This window comes from Lipotes vexillifer, unplaced genomic scaffold (genome assembly GCF_000442215.2).
Source record: "Lipotes vexillifer unplaced genomic scaffold, Lipotes_vexillifer_v1.1 scaffold418, whole genome shotgun sequence".
NCBI classification, from domain to species: Eukaryota; Metazoa; Chordata; class Mammalia; order Artiodactyla; family Lipotidae; genus Lipotes; species Lipotes vexillifer.
In genome coordinates this window covers 5,122,405-5,136,119 of record NW_006798629.1, presented here as the reverse complement: position 1 = coordinate 5,136,119, position 13,715 = coordinate 5,122,405, and the positions used below count along the sequence as shown (strand labels likewise).

The 13,715-nt window shown below is 51.2% G+C and overlaps 1 protein-coding gene across 1 annotated transcript in view; it reads right to left on the bottom strand.

Moving 5' to 3' along the window:
• TBC1D5 (TBC1 domain family member 5) overlaps window positions 1-13,715 on the bottom strand; it is a 358,157-nt gene that overhangs the window by 692 nt on the left and 343,750 nt on the right. Inside the window, exons 19-22 of the mRNA XM_007470644.1 lie at window positions 6,495-6,574; window positions 5,536-5,670; window positions 4,278-4,451; window positions 3,155-3,302 (exon numbers count right to left, since the gene is read on the bottom strand). Coding sequence (XP_007470706.1) covers window positions 3,155-3,302; window positions 4,278-4,451; window positions 5,536-5,670; window positions 6,495-6,574 — 537 coding nt within the window. The remainder of the gene's footprint in view (window positions 1-3,154; window positions 3,303-4,277; window positions 4,452-5,535; window positions 5,671-6,494; window positions 6,575-13,715) is intronic.

Sequence of the window (13,715 nt, the reverse complement as noted above, 5' to 3'; positions counted from 1 at the left end):
AGGGAAGAACCGGTGAGACGGTGAGACGCGGAGCAGGGCGGGGGCCCCACGGATCCCCCGGAAAGACGCAGGGAAGCCCCTCTGATGGGAGCTGTGGGCCTGGGGAGCGGAGCACGTGGCCCGCGGCCCTGCCCTGCTCATCACCCTCCTCCTGGGGCACCAGCTTTCCCATGTGAGGGGGCGTGGGGTGAGGACAGCGTGTCCGTCCTCGCTCCCGCCCTCGGGTGTGGCCGCCACGCAGTGAGTGACGTGCCCAGATGGTTATGAGGCCACAGGCTGGCTCCCCAGTGTGCCCCCCACCCCCCCATCTGCAGTGATGCTACTACGGCCTGCAAGGGGGCTGCAGGGGCGGCCCAGTGTGTTCCCTCTCCTCACATCTCACAGCCGGCTCATCCTGGCTGAGCGCCGGGGCTCTCCCGGGACAATGCGGGGGGGCTGGGAGCTGCTACAGAAACCCGGAATGGTCCTTTGCGAAACGTATAGAGACGCAATGGCTTTACTCTACAATCATTTTCCTTTCTTTCTGAGTAATTATGTGTTTTGTTTTTAACAAAAGCAGCTGACGTCCAAGGACACTGGTCAAGGTTTTGGGTTAAGTTCAGAGAAGCTCCTGCCAGCCCTAGGATGGAAGTAAAGCCACAGTCTGACCAGGGATGTTCCAGCCTGGCAGGAAGAGCCCTTGCCCACGGCCAAGGTGCTAGCTCTGGAGAGCATCCACTATATAAAAGTACAGACAGTCCCCGCCCCCCCCCCCCCCCCCCCCCCGCCTACTCTCCCCGAGGGGTGGGGGGAATTGAGGCAGGGCCTAAAGTCTAAGGAGGGGTACAGAGCCCCTTGGCTGGAAGGCCCCCCGGGGACCTCTGGCTCCAGCATGGCCAAGACCACCTTTGGGCTATGGGCAGAGCCTGGATAGAGAGTCAGCACCACTCCTCAGGGAATCTGGGTGTGATGACAGGCCCCCTCTGAATTTCATGTTCTCCTGAGTGACATGCGGGCCAGTGGCTAAATAATGGCTCAGGTGTCTCCCCCTCTGACAATCTGCCTACTTTTAAGAGATTTAATCAGAGAACAGGAACAGAATGGCATTAAAGATCCCAGTGCTGAGACACAGCAGGCCTCAAGGTTCTTCAGCTCAAGTTGTAAAGCTGTTTATAGACTGTCCACACAGCAATTCTTACAAAACGGAAGAGACATGCAGCACATGGCCCTGCAGTAGAAGGGGACGTGATCCCTACTGGCACTAGGGCAGTTTGGTGAGACAGATGGCCCTTTCTCATCCCATTACTGCCCTCTGTGAGGTGGTCAGGGCCAGGGGGCCTCAGGGGAGGGTGTCCCCCCATGTCCATGCCCGCGGGTGCATGTCAGGCCTTGGCTTTGGCCTCCCACCTCCAGACTGCAGATGCTTTGTTCATGTGACTGCTGTGCTGAGCTATAAGCTGCAAGAACCTTGACCTCCCACCCCCCTCAGGAGCTTATCTGAGGTTGACAACAGAGTGAGCAAGGACAGTCCTATTTTCAAAGCCGTGTCTCTACCGCAGAAATGCCAAGACAGCCTATCCGCCTTTAGCATACAGTGAGGACATGGGCAGGACTTGAAGAGGAGAAACACCTGTAACGTGTTTTAGCCTGTGACTAGAAGGAAAGATGGTTCCTACCATCACTAATTATCTGGCTTGTTTCTGCAAAAGCAGTGGAGTCAAGTTATAAAGGGTGAGTGCCACCACCCTCCCCCCAGTTTCCAGATAAAGCCATGACTGGCCCAGACAAGGCACGTTAGAACTGCCAGGGCTTCTGCAACCATCTTTTCTTCTTACCCCACTGCACCATTATCTTACGAACCAAGAACTAAAGCCCAGGTCAGAGGCCTGGAGACTTGGCCGACATCACAAGCAGATGAAAAGACCCCATTCTTCTGGATTCCCACCTAGAATTTTTTTCTAGACCCAAGTAAGCTTTCTCTCTGGATTTCCATAGCAATCTCAGCTATTACCTGGAGCCGTTTCTATCCTTTACAGAAACTTTGTAATTTCCTAGGTCGGTCTTCTCTTTCTGCCAAACACAGGCGTGTGTCACACGATATAAAAAGTTTCTCAACATGTCAGCCCTGCCTACAGCTGGCCAGGACGGCCACCTTCCCCGCCCTGCCAGCCCACCACTCCTGTTGCTCAGCTTGATTTAGGATCGCAGTGGAAGCAGGTGCTATTCAACAGGAATGTTCCACGCTGATGAAATGTCCCCTCTCTGTGCTGTCCAGGCAGGCAGCCCTACTCACATGAGAATACTGAGCGCTGGAGAGGCACCTAGTGTGACTGAGGAACTGAATTAACTTTGAATTCTCTTTGATCCTGATGAATTTAAACTGAATTTTAAGTAGACACCTGTGGCTAGCGGCTACTGCATTAACCCCCCGCAGTTCTGGACCACAGATAAAAATATGGGACCAAAGACCAGTGAGGCAGGTGATACGGACTGATGGACTGATGAATCAAGGGTCCTCCAAGTCCCTCCTTCTGCTGTGGTGGATTTGAGTGAAGTTCATCCAAAACCTCCCAAAGATTCACAAAGGAGTGTGTGAAGGACAGACTGCGGAAGGGAGGGACAGAATGAGGCTCTTTTCACCCTGCAGAATACAATTTCCAGGACTTCCCTGGTGGCGCCATGGTTAAGAATCCGCCTGCCAGTGCAGGGGACATGGGTTCGATCCCTGGTCCAGGAAGATCCCACATGCCGCGGAGCAACTAAGCCCGTGCGCCACAACTACTGAGCCTGTGCTCTAGAGCCCGCGAGCCACAACTACTGAGCCCATGCGCCACAACTACCGAAGCCCGCGCGCCTGGAGCCCGTGCTCCGCAAAAAGAGAAGCCACTGCAGTGAGAAGCCCGCGCACCACAACGAAGAGTAGCCCCCGCTCGCCGCAACTAGAAAAAGCCCGCGCGCAGCAATGAAGACCCAACACAGCCAAAAATAAATTAATTTAAAAAGAGAAAAAAAGAATACAATTTCCCCTCTGCTGTTGGCAGAGCTCGAGAGAAGATACGTAATCAGAGGGAAAGAACAGCCACATCTCCACGGGGGAGTGGGGTGCGTGCACTGCTACAAAGGAAGAGCCCTTTTAAGTCCCTGGTGGGGAGGGGCACTGGCAGGGGGACCGAGCCCTCTGCTCCAAGGTGGGGTGAGCCCAGTTCTTTGCGAGAACGAGGGCCTATCACACTGCATCGCCCTTCCTGGCTCACGGCCAGCTCATGTGGAGGCTGCACTGGGTCCGCCGGGGCTGCACTGGCAACTGGTAGGTTCTTACAAATCTGAAAACTGGGAAGGACGATTACAAAGTATACTCAAGAAGTTTTCAATTAGCAAATTTGTTAGTGTTCTTCAAAGCTCTTTTTCTGTGGTATTTTTAGACATTCAACAACAAAAAATATCACGCTAAATTTTAAAATAAAATTGTCGAATAAAAATGGTCGGGGTGGGGGCTTCCCTGGTGGTGTAGTGGTTGAGAACCTGCCTGCCAATGCAGGGGACACGGGTTCGAGCCCTGACCTGGGAGGATCCCACATGCCGCGGAGCAACTGGGCCCGTGAACCATAGCTACTGAGCCTGCGCGTCTGGAGCCTTCCCTGGTGGCGCAGTGGTTGAGAACCTGCCTGCCAATGCAGGGGACATGGGTTCGAGCCCTGATCTGGGAAGATCCCACGTGCCGCGGAGCAACTGGGCCTGTGAGCCACAACTATTGAGCCTGCGCGTCTGGAGCCTGTGCTCCGCAACAAGAGAGGCTGAGATAGTGAGAGGCCTGCACACCGCGATGAAGAGTGGCCCCCGCTCGCCGCAACTGGAGAAAGCCCTCGCACAGAAACGAGGACCCAACACAGCCAAAAATAAATAAATAAATTTATAAAAATGGTCAGGGGGTGGGCCTAAGCTCAATAATATGTGAATAAATAACTAATTATTGAAAATTAAACATCTGGGCATGGAAGGGGAATCTGGAGGAACTAATCGAGGTAAGCTTGCAATGTTACTGTTGGATTCATGTGGCTTTAAAATGCAGACTCAAAATGCTCTCTGAAAATTCCCTTCTAAAACTGGATGAAACGGACCACACAGGGTTCTCTTCTGGAAGAGTACTCTTAAAACTGAGAAAGTCCCATTCTAAGATGTCATTTTGCTTCTTTAAAGTCATAAAAAATATATAATTTACAAGCATCTGGATGCTAGTTTTTGAGAAAGTAACTTAGATGAGAGCTAATGGGAGATTTTCAAGATGAAACTCTGCACACCATTTTAACAAGAATATTATTAGGAATGTTTAGTCCCATCAGATCACACGCCGGGAGGCAGTGTGGTGGAGCTGGAAGCTGACTGAACTGGGACAGGGGTTCGGAAAACAATTCCTCACTGGTAAAACGAGCAGGTGTTTCTTCGATCCTTCCTAACTGGAAAATTCTGGGAATCTATGTTAGAACAAATTACACACCGTGTTGACACCCAAGAGAGCAGATCAGCAAACGACAGATCGTGGGCCAAATCCAGCCTGTGGCCTGTTTTTGTGTGGCTCTCAAGCTGAGAATGGCTTATGTATACATATATATTTTTTAAATTTTTATTTTATATTGGGGTATAGTTGATTAGCAATGTTGTGATAGTTTCAGGTGTACAGCAAAGTGATTCAGTTATACATATATACGTATCTGTTCTTTTTCAGGTTCTTTTCCCATTTAGGTTATTACAGAATATTGAGCAGAGTTCCCTGTGCTCTACAGGAGGTCCTTGCTGGTTGTCTATTTTATATACAGCAGTGTGTACATGTCAATCCCACACTCCTAACTTATCCTCTCCCCCAACCTTCTTCCCTCAGTAACCGTTAAGTTTGTTCTCCAAGTCTGTGAGTCTGTTTCTGTTTTGTAAATTTTAAAGGGCTGTAAAAACAAGCAAGCTAGCACACCAAACACAAAAACAGATATGTGACAGAGACCACATGTGGCCTGAAAATCCTAAAATTTTTACTCTCTGGCCCTTTACAGAAAAAAATTGCTGACCTACGTGGCTTAGAGGATGGACATTGAGAAGTCCTTCCCCATGAAGGCCAAAAAGCTTCCAGGCCAGTGAGGCACACTCAAGACAGCATTAGGGAAGCATGGACAGTACTTCCTGTGCTGAAGGGGAATGGAGGCATCGGCTGAAGGCAACTGACCCATAACTGAGGCAGAGATCCGGCTTTCTAACACCGCACGGTGGGACTGGCAGGAGGCTCAGGCCGAAGCTGCTGCGTACAGGTGTGTAGGCTGTGCACTGCACAACTCCAGGAGACGCTAGTCTATTCTGCAGGGCACTGCCCAGGGCACGGGAGTACACAACTTGCACAGCTGTGTACATAACCCCTGGCTTAGGTCACTTGTACCTTACAGTTGAACTTCGCACGTGGTCACGTGAAGTAACTTTGGTGGGCTCGTATTATCCATAGTTTGAATGTGTGTGCCCCCCCCCCCCCCAACTTCCGTCTCCGGCTGATGTGACAGTGTTCTCAGGCGCCTGTACCTGCTTGGTGGCCCTGGGCAGGTGACCCTGGCCGCTGGAGCAATAGTGGTCGTCTGAGATGGTGATCTGCTCGTTCTCCTCGGCTTCCAGCTGGCTCTGGTTGAAACGCAGGGAACCTTTTAGAATGTCTTTGATCTGTTTTCAAAGAAGAAGAAAATCCATGAGAAAGATGAATGAGTGTGGTTTTAAATGTCAGCTAAACCTCGAATACATCTGAATCAGACTTGTCATTGACTGTTCTTTTATAGTGTGGATATGAATTTATGACCATCAGAAAGAAATAACAGGAGAAAAAAATCCAGCTCTATTATCAAAACCACTGACTTATGAATGACCAAGGGAGACGCCACAGCCTGAATGGCCAGGTTCTCACAGGCGCAGACGGGCTGTCACGCCCTTGGTGGTTATCCTAGAGCAGGAAGCACCGCGTGCCCTCACACCCGGCTCCACAGAACAGCCCTCAGCCTCTGAAGGGGCCCACCCACCCCAGCTGAGGGCTAATAACGCAGGCCGCGTCTCTTCACTGACATTTCTGTTCCATTTGGTCCTTCAAGGGTCGAGTCACTGCGGCCCTTGAGGGGCTGAGGCCTGTTATAGGAGGTGGTCGTTTATGCCTTGTGCTCCCAGGACATTCGTGATGAGTGACTGGACTTGAGCTGGACCACACACACCACAGCAGCTTCGATAAGGAGCAAACAGAACAGCTTTGCTAAGAGGAAGGGGCAGGGGTGGGAAATGAGAAACCAGTCTGGGCTGCAGGCTGGTCAGACGTAATTGCTGGGCGGAGCAGGACCGTGAGCAGGTAGAGTCAGGAGGGGGTCTGTCTCTACAGACAGGGGGAGGAGACGCAGGGCCAGGGGACACTGGCTCTGATGTCGCATTACCCGTGCCCTGGTGCCCTCCCCAACAGGCACTGCAAGGGTGGCCTGTGCGACACAAAGTCAGAGCAACGGACATACCTGCTTTAGTCCTGCCAGGGAAACCAGAATTTGATCTTCTTTTTCCAAATTTTCTTGTAGTATCACTTCTTGAATATTTACTGAAAATAGAAGAATGACATTTTGTAACTAGTGGCCTGGGTGTAACTTATCTGCTGTCACACCATCACTTCAGACAAGCTGGGGAAGGCTTCTGCCAAGTTTCGCAGCAACTCTTCCCACCAAGGACACTCTGCCCACCTAGAGATGGGGCAGGTGCCGGGCACAGCGCGGGGGAACCAAGCCTGGTACACACAGCCTCCCCCAACATCCACGGATGCGCTCTCATGGTGACAGACGTGTCTTACTCCTCCAGAGGGCCCAGGGAGCCCCATGCTGACCTACGAAGTTGTGAACAGCATGGAGCGTTCATCCAGCGTCTGGGAGGAGGTGTTTCCGCTGGGCTTCCTACACTTCTCAGAGTTCAATGCTGTTACCTCACCCCTCTCACTAAATAAAGACCAGGTCCTCCCAGGTGACGTACATTGAAGACACCGTCTTTAAAAAATGTAAACAGTACGGTATGTTGTCAATTCAACATAATGTTAAAAATAAAAGAACAAGCTCATGGAGTCAGCAACACTTAACCCAGGGTCTTCACAGGAACTGCTTCCCTATGGCCTGCAGGAGGCTTGGCCTCCGCTCGAGAGGCCTTCAGCCAGACCTGATCTGAGGACTCACCAAGCTGAGCTGCCCACCAAGGGCTTCAGCAAGCAGGGGACCTCGGCCTTCCCCACCGCACGCCGGAGGGATGCACCCAGCCCTGCTGGGGACTGTGGCTTCCGAGGAGGGGATTCTCGGGGCAGCGCAGGAGTGGAAGCCCCCTCCCCAGCGCTACGCAGGAGACTGTGCTGGGGGGTGGGGCGGGGAATTGAAACTCATTTTTACAAAGATACCATCTGAGCGCCACGTTGAGAATCGCTGCAGTAAGCAGGCTCACCCTCCCTTAACACCTGCTTCCTTATTTCCTGGCCCTTAACAATACCCTACTTACAAGGCCTCACAAGCCGCGTTCTCAGTCATTCACTCCACCAAGCTGGCCCAGTCTCTGCGCGGGGCTCCTCTGCTCCGTGCCCGGCCCCCGGGGCCTGGACGCTCTGTCCCCAGAGCCCTGACGACCGCTCCCCTCAGGGGTCCACCCTCGGCTCCCCTGCAGCCTCCCTGGAGCAGAGCCAGGCGGCCCAGGCCACCCTCTGGTCTCCCACCACCAGCTCTTCTACTGCCTCGACAATAAGCCCTGTCACACCCGACGTTAGCACAGGCGTCTGCTGGCTTATCTGTGGTCCATCACCCCCAGTAGGGTCTGGTTCAGGACTACACCCCCAGCCCTCAGCAGAATGGCTGGCGCATTTCAGGTGCACGGTAAGTATTGACTGACCGACCGACTGAACAAACGTGGAAAAACATCCTTGGAACCTGCACTGTAGAACACTGCTATCCTCAATACTTCCAAAAAGTAGTTCCAGCAAGGGGCAAGGCGAAGACTGGTACTATCCACATGAGTCCAGCCGGTTTATTAGAACCTTTGCTAAGAATAAATCTGCGGACCATACTGACAAGTCCTCTTACAGACAGTAGCAGAAAAACAGCAGCCTTAACTTATTCAGAAAATGTGACTGCAGTTTCTGGCTAATAGAAAGGCCTGCTTCAAAACAAGAGAGCAAGATGAATGGGAATGGAATAATAGATATAATTAGAGAGTGAATGTTTCTGGTTTCCTTAAAAGCCTGTAACAGTTTGTTCTCTCTCAATTAAAAAAAAACGACAACAAAAAACCCATCATAAAATCCACTCAACATGACATTAATGACAACCAACTGCAGAAGACTGACCAGAGACAGTTCTGTAGGTCTTTGGGAGGACTGAGAAGGGCTGCCTTTCAGGGTTGCCTCAGGACTGCTTGGCTTTTTTTTTTTTTTTTTTTTTACCATATAATTTTATTTATTTAAAATTCTGGAAAATTCAAAGTAATTTATGGTTACAGAAAGTAGGACAGTGTATGCCTGGGGTCAGTTGGTTGGGGAGGGGTGAGAGGAGGAATTACCAAGGAGCACACTTGTCAATAAAACATGAACAGAATAGAAGTATACCACTTCCAGGATGGAAATGTAAGGCCTATTCATAACTCCTCCATTCTCTCTTCTCCCTTCTAGCTATCTGGAACCCATGACAACTCACTACCTCAACTATAGATGAAAACAAGGACCTGGAGGATAGTGTATCCCTGAATGGCCAAATGAGATAGAGGCTCAACGTTTACCTTGAACACTCACTCCCTCAGACTATTATGTGGGAGGAAAGTAAACTTTAGTCTCCTTTAAGGCACTGAATTATTGTTGGATCTTTTTGTTAGAGTAGCCTAGCCTTATTGTATCAAATATTTATTGAATTTTAAATTTCAATGACATTTCTTTTTTTTTTTTTTTTTTTTCCTTGCGTTATGCGGGCCTCTCACTGTTGTGGCCTCTCCCATTTGCGGAGCACAGGCTCCGGACGCGCAGGCTCAGTGGCCATGGCTCACGGGCCCAGCCGCTCCGCGGCATGTGGGATCTTCCCGAAACGGGGCACGAACCCGCGTCTCCTGCATCGGCAGGCGGACTCTCAAGCACTGCGCCACCAGGGAAGCCCAATGACATTTCTTTTTTAACTTGAGGAATTCTCTTTCAAATCTTCTAGGCATTTTTTTTTTTAATCAACATCTTTATTGGAGCATAATTGCTTTACAATGGTGTGTTAGTTTCTGCTTTATAACAAAGTGAATCAGTTTTAAGGCAGAGCTCCGGGCCCAGGGCTGCCTGGGCAGTTTGGCAGGGCAGTGGCCCTGCCCCACTGAGCCGCTAGGGGGCAGATCCCCAGCTCCGGCCGTGGAGGCGGAGGCAGCAGGGGAGAGCTCCCAGGCCCTGGGAGGAAGCTCAGCCAGCGGATGCAGGGGCACCGGGACCGCTGGAGGAAGCGCGGGGGGTTCTCCCGTCCAAGGAAGCAACGGAGGCCGCACCTGGCAAATCGGGGGCCAGGAAGAGAGGCGATCTGTAGAGAGCAACTGTGATAGGTTATGTCCTGCCCTGCAGGACCTTTGTCTCCTGTTGCCTCTTGGAGAGCTTGCTGTGGAACATCGCACGGAGCCAAAGGGCTTGGCCAGACTGCCTGGTTCCTATCTCCAACGTAGTGGTGGGACCCACGGTCGGCAGCCGTAAGGACCACAGGCCTTGGTTGACAGGGCTGTCAGGGGCTCCAGTGGGGACAGAGGCCCAGAAAGATGTGGGAACAGATCCTTCCTTAGAGGCCGACAAGGACCCGGAGGGCACTCAGAGGCCCTTCCTCAACAGAGGGACACGTGAGACAGACCAGAATCCTGACGCCACCCGGGCAGGAAGAAGAGACAGAGTGGGGAAACGAACTGTGGGCCTTGGTCCAGACAAGGTGGTTAACCGGTAGGAAATCGAGTTGCCTCTAACTGGCAAGTGTTTAGGCCTCAGACGGCTCTTGGTGGGACTGGAACTTCAGAGCGAGATTTCTGCACACCCGAGTTTAAGTATATAGATTTACTCTCCCACTACAGACCTGAGGCCGTACCACATCACACTGGCCGTGCGGGTCGAAAATCCCATGAACTAAGAAGGCCTAGCCACGCTCTCGTGGATGCCCTGCTTTGCTGTGAGCCTCCCATGGCCCGTATACTCCAGAGGGGTAGTGGTGATGCTGGCAGGGCAGGCTGGGGAAGCAGCGGGCAGGAGCGCGTCGGGAAGCTGCAGTAATGGAAACCCTGGTCCTTCAGGCCTAAGTGGGGATACGCTCTGTTTCTCAAGGCCCCTCCCTGTGCTCTCCTTTGCTGAGACCCCAGCAGCCACAGCCTAGATTCTCACGGCCGCCGCACCGTCTCTCAGGTCTAAAGAGGTGGTGGGGCTGCTGGTGAAGGGGGGATCCCAACCCCACCCTCCAACCCCTCCTCACAGACGGGTCCCAGAGGTTGCGGTGCGCCCTCCCTCGCGCCAGCGGTGGTCACGTGACACCGCTGTAGCCCAAGAGCTTTAAGGGAAGCCCGCGGACGGAGCCTCTGGAAAGCTCCCCACGGGGACTGGCTCCGTCTGTGCCTTTGGGGTCTTTACGCTCCCCACTCGTGCTGCCTGAAAGGCTGGCAGGAACCCTGCAGGTCACCTCGAAAGCACCTGGGTGAGGATCACCGCCCAGCGCTGTGGGCGTGGCCTGGAGGAGCCCGGGGCCCCAGCACATCACGGCGCTGCCATACCCGCTCCCAGGGCCTGCCTCTGGGCTGCTTTGACTTAAGAAAAAATAAAAAACCTCCTAGTGTGTCTATTCTACTGTTTTGGGGGTTAATGTGAGTAGCGGCTGTAATCGTGTCAAAGGACTACAAACTGGGTGGTTTAAAACGAAAGAAATGTATTCTCGTTCCAGAGGTGCTAAGTCAAAGCCAAGGTGCCGGTGGGGCCTCGCTCCCTTCAGGCTGGAGAGAAGTGTTCTTTCCTGCCTCCTCCCGGCTTCGTCTCAACTCGACGACACGTGTCAAGACCCTCTTTCCAAATAAGGTCACATTCACGGGTTCCGGGTGAACATGAATTGTGGGGAACACTTCTCGACTCAGTACAGCAGCCACGCTGCCTACCTGTCACACAGGATCAAAGTCATCCAGTTCCTCTAATGAAAGGGGACCAAGGCCAAGGGCGCACCTGAGAGGACAGGAGCCCAGAGCCTTGGTGTCCTCAGCAGTGCACTCCCACCCAACAGCTCTCCAGCCTGGTTCTTTGGATTGGATCAAAGTTCACCTTTTTGAAGGGGATGAAAACCAGGAGCTTCTCCCCTGAAAACCCACATAAAATGACATAAAATGCTCACTTAATTTTAAGGCTAAACCTCTCCTGTAATCAACTGAGCTGACTAGCTGTGCAATCCAGGGTACAGAAATCCAAGTCAAAACAAAAGGGCACCTACAGAGGCTGCTAAGTGTTCTGAATATAAGAATTTTTATTTACCTCACAAAGTACTGACCGTGTAAATCCTTTGCCTAGCCACTTCCACTATATACTGATTCAAGGCAGCATTTACAACCATTTTAGTAATATAGAACTTCTCAGTCACAAATGCACTGCATGTAAAAATAGAAAAACATAATGGTCTCCTTTCATACCTTATAATATTGAAGGCAGAAATGTGAAATGTTTAAATTTTCAATGTAGTGCACGTTTTTCCTTCTAGTAAGAGGCAGAATAATATAAATGATGATATAAAGGTTCTTTCTTTTTGTTTCTCTGTAGAAGGAAGATTATGTTCTTTATAATCTCCTTCTATTTAAGCATTACCTATTACAGATGTTGGGGCACTGAAACTAAAGGGGAAAACCTCACAAAACTAACTGCTTCTGTGGAAATTACACAAAAATCTCATCAACAACACAATCCCATGGGGTCTCCACTACTTTTAATGAAATGTCAATGCCGCAAAAAATGGGTCTCTCCCTCTAAGGATAATGGAAATGGCACACGAACTACTTTTTCAATTTCCTAAAATTCTTTTCAATGCTAAAATAAGAGTGTTTTCATCTATATGCCGGGTACAAAGATAACAGAAGCCTATATTCGTTAAGAAGGGCAGGAAAAGGGGACAAAAGGAGAACTCACATCTGTCCACAGAGGAGGTGAAACTGGGCGGGTCATTTAACCTCCTTGTGCCTGAGGGGTAATAACAGACCTTTCCCCAGAGGATTAGTGTGAAGCATAAACAAACAGCACAGCACCCAGGCCACTGCAGAAGCTCAACACCCGGGAGCTTCCATGTCTACACAGCCACCTTACCTCATCCGACTATCCCAACAACCCTTCTGGATGAGGGCCATCATCCTATCATAGAAATGGGAGCCCAGCTGAGAAATGCCAGGTCTCTTGTGTGAGGTCCCATGACTGGACAGAGCTAGGATCAGATTCCGGATTGGCTGGACTCCTGAGCCCTCCTGACACACACGATTTACGCATATGGCACTGATGGGGAAGCCGGAGATACGAAAAGGCACAGGATGGAGTCCTGGCAGTGACTCGACTGCCTTGAGATGCCAGTGCCCTTTATCTGGTGATGGAACTGACCTAAGGGAGGTCAGCCAGCGGCAGGAAGTCACCTTTCACTTCTCCCAGAGAAGTGAACACCAATCACTTCTCCCAGAGCTTTCTGGAGCACTGGAGTGGTCATCCAACAGCCTGGACTTTGATGACCCTGGGCCATGATACTGATGGGTCTGTGTGTCACTAAACCTATCAGTAACATGCGGGTGACACCTGCCTTGAAGGTCAGAGGAGATAATCGAAGTGGTCCACGTCTATCATGCTGCCTTGCTATGATTATTATTGCTTAGTATGTTGTTGTTGTTGTTGTTTCTTTCACCAGTTCCTTAAATACCCAGATAAGTGGATTCTGCTCCCAGAGGTTCTCTCATCTCTGACAGAGATTTAGTCACCCTGACCTCTGACAATAAGGGACGGCCCCAGAGGAAATACACAGGCTGTTACAAACCAGAGGGGGCACATGTATGGTTGCCCCAGGGTCACATGCGTCCAGAGAGTGGTGGCGGTTTAAGAAGTGACCATTAGTCAAGGAGGGGGGCAGACCTGTACTTTGTCACTATTGGCTCTGGCTGGACCATTATTAGCAAAGGGATTTCTGCCCACAGAGGGTGTGCCATAGTTGTCCAGTCTTGGGAAAAGGCAGGTCTAGGAGAAGACCTGTAGGCGTCAAATTCATCCTTTAATCCGTGGCGTCTATTTCGGGGTGTCCCTGCAATGCCACCCCCGTCTAGACGGCCCTTCTACTCTCCTAACACCACACCCTCCTTCTCTTCAAAGCCCACCTTAAAGCCGTCCAAGCGTCAGTCCTTCCCTCCACAAGCACCCGCCTGATGGACTCTCCTGCTTCACCTTTTATGCTTGCAACTGTCATCCAGAGATGAGGCTTGAAGACTAAAAGTTTCCTGAAACTGCACAGTTCTGAACGGCAAGTCCTGGACTCCAGGTCTTCTGGTTGCAAATGTGGGTGGTGTAGGTTCACGACATCCCTTGACTTTGAACCCACCATCCCTGCCAACGTTTCTGAGATCACTGGTGCTCCAGGAGGACTGTGCTTGCTTCCTGTGAAGCCACGTGTCACTTTAGGTATTTCTAACAAGGCATATTCTCTGTTGCGCTCTGTCTCCCTACTTTGAAC